At 54.9% G+C, this 6,426-nt stretch overlaps 1 protein-coding gene across 1 annotated transcript in view; it reads right to left on the bottom strand.

Annotated features, from left to right (window-relative positions):
- The window catches only part of INTS3 (integrator complex subunit 3), a gene marked incomplete at its 5' end in the record, with an annotated part of 34,681 nt that overhangs the window by 19,429 nt on the left and 8,826 nt on the right, over positions 1-6,426 (bottom strand). Inside the window, 2 exons of the mRNA XM_015884354.1 lie at positions 1,789-1,886; positions 3,948-4,077. Of these exons, the coding sequence (XP_015739840.1) occupies positions 1,789-1,886; positions 3,948-4,077 (228 nt within the window). The remainder of the gene's footprint in view (positions 1-1,788; positions 1,887-3,947; positions 4,078-6,426) is intronic.

Below are 6,426 nucleotides of genomic sequence, written 5' to 3'. Positions count from 1 at the left end.
AATTCCGAGCCCCTCTTGCACCACCCTGGCTCAGAGCTCCCTGCATCATGCGCCCCCTGCAGCCCACCCTGCTCAGGCCCTTAACAGCTCACCTGGCGTTCAGTGCCCCCTGCAGCTTCACTGCATCGGAGCCCTGCAATGCCCACCCTGCATCAGAGCCCCTGCTTATCAGGCTCCTGAGCCCTGTAAGCCCCTGCATCAGAGCCCCTTGCAGCCCACCCTGCATCAGAGCCCTGCAGCACCCTGCATCGAGCGCCCTACAGTCCCACTGCATCAGGCCCTTACGACCCACCTTTGCATCAGAGCCCCTGCAGCCCACCCTGCAGCCCACCTGCATGATGGAGCCCCCTGCAGCCCCACCTGCATCACCGCCCTGCAAGCCCACTGCATCAGAGCCCCCTGCATGCCCACCCTGCAGCCCACCCGTCTCGAGCTCCTGCGCCTCACTGAAGCCACCCTGCAAGGCACCTTGCATCGAGACCATGCCATCAGCGTCCTGCAGCCCCTTGCGGCCAGAGCCCCTACAAAGGCCACCCTGCATCAGATGTCCTCTGCATCAGAGCTCCCTGCAGCGCCACCCTGCATCAAGCGCTTCCCCTACGCCCACCCCTGCACTTCAGAGCCCCTGAGCCCACCTGCATCAGTGCCCACCTGCATGCTCACCCGCGCTTCAGAGCCCCCGGCGCCCACCCTGCATCAGAGCTCCGTGTATCAAGCACTCCTGCAGCCCACCCTGCAGCCCCCCCTGCATCAGAGGCCCCCTGCAGCCCATCTGATCAGTGGCCCACCTGCATCAGGCCCTACAGCCCCCGCTGCTCAGAGCCCCTGCAAGTCCCACCCTGCCTTCGACCCCTGCATCACGAGCTCCTGGCAGCTCCACCTGCTCAGAGGCCCCTGCAGCCCACCTGCATTCAGGCCCCCTGTCATCAGAGGCTCCCTGCATGCCCCCCTGCATCAGTTGCCCCCTGCGCTCCACCTTGCGTCAACTCCTGCATGCCACCGCATCGGCAGCCCCCTGCTGTAGAAGCTCCCTGCAGCCCCATGCATTCAGAGCTCCCTGAATCAGCAGCCCCCTGCAGCCACCCTGCCAGAGCCCCTGCATTCCGAGCTCCCTGCAGCCACCCCCCGCTCACCCTGCTCAGAGCCCCTGATCGCGCCCCCTGCAGTCCAGCCCTGCATCAGAGGTCCTGCTCAGAGCCCCATGCACGCCACCCTGCATCAGTAGCCCGCGGCGATCAGAGCCCCACTGCAGCCCACCTGTCAGATGGCCCCCTGCAAACCACCTGCATCAGTTGCCCCTGCGCCCCCTGCATCAGCCCACCCTGTAGATCTCTCAGCCCACTGCATCCGACTCCCTGCAGTATACCACCCTGCAGCCCACCTGCATTCAGTCCCCAGGCATCAGAGTCCCCCTGCAGCCCACCCTGCATCAGAATTCCTGCAGCCCACCTGCTTTCAGAGCCACGCTCAGACCACCCTGTAAGCCCTACCTGCATCGACGCCCCCTGCAGCCACTGCATTCAGAGCCCCTGCGCCACCTGCATCAAAGCCCCCGGCAAGCCCACCCTGCATCAAGATCCTCCTGCAGGGCCACCCTGCCATTTCAAGCCCCCTGCAGCCCCCGTGCTCGTGCCCCCTGAGCCCCCCTGCATTCAGAGTCACCTGCCCTGCAGCCCACCCTGCAGCCCACCCTGCATCAGAGCCCCCTGCAGCCCACCCTGCATCAGCACCCAGCGCTGCATGGGGTGCCCTATGGCCCCACGTGGGTCGGCTCAGGGCTCTGCTCACCCTTGAGGTCATGAAGAGCAGTTTGGTTTCCATGTCCGGGGTGAGGCGACACGCCAGGAATTTACGTGATGTCCTGGATTGGAGGAGCTGGAGGACACCTGCAGGGAGATGCACGGGGTGGGAGGATACACAGACACAGCAGGGATGCACCCAGGGTTGGGGGGGGGTCAGCTCAGAGTGCTGCCTTCCTGCAGGCTAAAGGAAATCAAGACTGAGAGATCATGGTTTAGGCTGGGAAGGGTCTGCTGGGACAAGCAGGGGAAGCTTTGTCAGAGAGCAGCAGTGTGGAAGGAAATAGGGGGGTGTGGGTTGTGGATGTGCAGCACAGCAGAATGGGATCCGGAGGAGGAATAAAGGAATGCAGCTTCAACACGGAGCATTCCCCATCCGACCCATAGGGAGGCAGCACAGTTTTGCCCTCCCCCCTTCTTCCTCCTCCTCCTCCCCCCTTTTGGCTGGTCCCTGCTGCTCGTCCCACAGCTTCAGGTGCAGCACACAGCAGGGCTGGAGGACTCCAAGCTCTGCAGCACAAAGCCTTGGTGTGAAGGCAGCCTGCTGCAATGCTCCCATGTATGAACAGCCTCACGGGCAGGAGAAGCAGGAAAAGGGGAGGGGGGGGAAAGATTGCAAAAGCCTCTTTCGTTCCCAAACAGCTGCAATTTATGGCCTGAGTGGAGGCTGTGCTGCTGCTGGACGGGACCTGAAGGATTTACAGCACGTTGCTCCATGCAGACAGGCGGGCGCCGGAGCTTTGCAGCGCTCACACTGCTCACATTGCAGGGCTGCAAAGGGGGGAAATGCAGAATGCAGCAGAGATTGTGGGGAAAGAGGGGGGAGAGCTGCACAACACCCGCTGCAGAACAGCTCCTCGGGTCACCTCCGGGTGCTGCCAGGTAAATAGGTGGCAAATATGAACTATGGGACCAGAAGAATAAGGGCCAAAGCCACAGCGAGTTGGGCAGCAGGGAAGGAAGGAGTTGGGGGCACCGATGTCAGCCCTCATTCTATGTGGTTCTATGGGGCTGCTGGGCTCCGACTGCAGCAAAGCAGGGAACCATCGGCTGCTCCTGCTGATGTGGGAAGGGGCACAAAGCAGGAGATGCCCATAAGGTGCCACAACACACACGAGCTGCTGTGAGGATCCAGAGGTGAGAAATGCCATCAGTGGGGCTGAGCCCCTGCAAGACCCCCCCCCCATTCAACACCCCAATGGGGTAATGCTGTCCCTGCAGCCTCCAGCCAGCATGGAAGTCAATGAGCACCGACATTCTGGAGATGGAGGAGCAGCCAAAGAGCTGCATTGAGGAGCATTTAATCATTTAATCCCCCCCTTCCCTTGGGCATAATCTGTGCTCTTTAACGTGGCATTAATGCGGCCCCAGAGAGCAGAGCTGGGTAAGGGGAGGGGGAACCACTTTAAAGCCCTGCATCCAAGGGCTCGCTGCAGACAGATGAAGATGTGACAGCCCCGAGAGGAGTTAATAATTCATAGCAATTAAAGCCATAAATAAAACACTCTCTCTGCCACGTCCGCCCTCAACCAGCCGGTACATTGAGCATCACATGGTGGGAAACTGCTGGGATGAATGGACTCCCATTCAGGAAGGAACAACTGCTGCACCCCTTTGGGTCTGTGCTTCAATGCTATGGGGATTCCTCAGGGCTCACATTGGAAAGAAACTCAGATATCACCTACCTTGGTGCTCCTGCCCAGCTCAGCTTATAAAGCAGCTGATAGAAACACGACCTGAAGCGATCGGTGCAGAACCAGCCATGCAATCCTATGACTGCTGTCACAGCCTGGCTGTGTTCTCATGGTCTGACTGCTCAGCTGGATGAACTGTTTTGCTTTAAAACCCAAATGACTCTTAGGAGCTTTCTGCAATGTTTAAGACAGCAGCAGAAGCCGGCCAGTGCATGAGGGTGGTGATGGGAGAGCAGAGCTCCTTCCCCTTAGCAATAAGATGGGCTCTGCAAGCAGCCACATGAGCCTCAGCACTAACAGAGGTGGAACCACACGGTGTCCTTACAGCTCTTTGCACAGCCAGGGGGTGTCGTGCTTTGGGGCCAGCAGGGTGGGATCAATGGGGCAGGGTGGGATCAATGGGGCAGGGTGGGATCAATGGGGCAGGGTGGGCTCAGGAACAGCCCTTACCCACCTGTGAACTGAGTGCTGAGCACTTGTGGGTTGTGGATAATGTCCTTCCAGAGCTGCTCAAACTCAGGGATCCTCGCCACGTTCTGCAGGAGCCGCACCAGGTCGCGGCCGATCATGAAGCAATCCATGAACTTGGGGCAGAAAAGGAGAAGAAAAACATCACATTGAGTGCTCACCTGCTATGGGAGGGGGGGCAGGAACACACAGTCCTTCAGGCTGAGCCCTTCGGCAGATGATTCACCCCATACACCAATGTCCCCCCCTGGCCCTGGCACGGTGCCCCCCCTTTGAAGCCGGCAGGTTGGGAGAGGCGGGTTGACAGGAGGGAAGGTCAATGGCTATTTTAAAACGTTCCCTTCTCTCGTAAAGCAAACAATCAGCCCATAAATCTGACATATTCTCTCTCCGCGACCTCTTGAAGCCAGAGGGGTTGGTGACATCGGTCCCCTTCATCCAACAGGGAGGAAAGGAGGGTGGGTGGGTGGGCAGCACCTCCCCAGGGAGGTGGTTGAATCGCCATCCCTGGTTGTGTTGAAGAGCTTGTTGTGTTTTGGATGTGGTACTTAGGGATATGATTTAGTGGAGGGTTTTTAGAGTTTGGGTGCTGTGGGTATAGGGCACTAACTGTGGGTACAGGGTACTATGGGTATAGGGTACTAACTGTGGGTATAGGGCACTAACTGTGGGTATAGGGCACTAACTATGGGTATAGGGCACTAACTATGGGTATAGGGCACTAACTATGGGTATAGGGTACTAACTAGGGGTATAGGGCACTAACTAGGGGTATAGGGTACTAACTATGGGTATAGGGCACTAACTATGGGTATAGGGTACTAACTATGGGTATAGGGCACTAACTAGGGGTATAGGGTACTAACTGTGGGTATAGGGTACTAACTAGGGGTATAGGGTACTAACTAGGGGTACAGGGCACCAACTGTGGGCATAGGGCGCCAACTGTGGGTATAGGGCGCTAACTGTGGGCATAGGGTACTAACTGTGGGTATAGGGTACTAACTGTGGGTATAGGGCACTAACTGTGGGGATATACGGTACTAAACTGTGCGGTAAGGCATCTAACTGTGTTTGTATATTTGGTGTGCATCTTAACTTGTTGGTTTTAATAGGGTCTACTAAACTTGTTTTGTGTGTATTTATTTTAAATATATATATATTTTTTTTTTTTTTTTTTTTTTATTTTTTTTGGGGTTTCTTATTATTTTGTGTTTTATTTATTTTTGTTTATTCTTTTAACTTTTTTGTTTGTTTTATTCTATAACTTTTATTTTATATTATTTATATTTTTGTGGGTTTTTATTTGTTTTGTTTCTATTTTTATTATTTCTTATTTTAGTTGTTTTTCTTTCTTTTTTTTTTGTGTTATTTTTTTATATTGGGCACTTATCCTGTGTGTGTATTTATTTTTTTTGGTTTGTTGTCTATACTCACTTGTGGTATAGGGGCACTAACTGGTGGTATAGGCACTACTGTGGGTATAGGGCTAACTGTGGGTATAAGGGCACTAACTGTGGGTAAGGGCACTAACTGTGGGTATAGGCCTAACTGTGGGGTAACAGGGCACTAACTGTGGTATAGGGGCACTACCTGTGGGTATAGGGGTACCTAACTGTGGTTATACGGTCACTACCGTGGGTATAGGGCACTAACTGTGGGTATTAGGGTAACTAACGTATCGGTATCAGGGTACTAACGTGGTAATTAGGGCACTACGTGGTATGGGCACTAACTGTGGGGTATAGGGCATAACTGTGGGTATAGGCACTAACTGTGGGTGATTGAGGGTACTAACTGTGGGTATAGGCACTAACTGTGGGTATAGGGTACTAACTTGGGATAGGGGCACTAAACTGGGTTTATTAAGGGCCAACGAACTGTGGGTACAGGTACTAATGGTACGGGTATAACTGTGGGTTGGGCAACCACACTAACGTGTGGGTACAGGGTACTTATGGGTATCAGGGTTTTACGTACTCTACTAATGGTATAGGGTACTGTCCAATGTGGGTATGTGAGGGAACTAATTGGGTCCGGGGGGGGTACGGGTACTGTCGATCAGGGTATTAGCGAGGCTTATCTAAGCAGTGGGGTAGGTTACCGGGGAACTTAACGTTTGATCGCTTTGGTGGGGTATCTATCAATAGGCAAACGAACTGTGTTGGGCGGTAAAAGTACTGTGGCGCTGTCTACTTCAGGACGTGGGGGTTTTTAGCAGTACCTGGGCTTGTATGCGGAGGGGCATAACTGTGTGGTGTGTACATGGGCAACTAACGGTGGTGGTGGGTTTTATAAGGGGCCACGTTAACGGGTTAAGGTATGAGGTCCGGCTGTGAACGTGGGGTTAGGTTGGGTTTGGGGACTTGATGATCTTCAAGTCCTTTTTCCACTGGGTTATTCTATGAAAGGATGGGGGGGAGGACTTGCTGGGGGGTATAGTTGCAGTCCACGAGCGTGCCTGC

Source organism: Coturnix japonica, chromosome 25 (genome assembly GCF_001577835.2).
Source record: "Coturnix japonica isolate 7356 chromosome 25, Coturnix japonica 2.1, whole genome shotgun sequence".
Lineage (NCBI taxonomy): Eukaryota > Metazoa > Chordata > Aves > Galliformes > Phasianidae > Coturnix > Coturnix japonica.
Note: the sequence above shows the minus strand (reverse complement) of the source record. Positions and strands in the feature narration are given on the sequence as shown.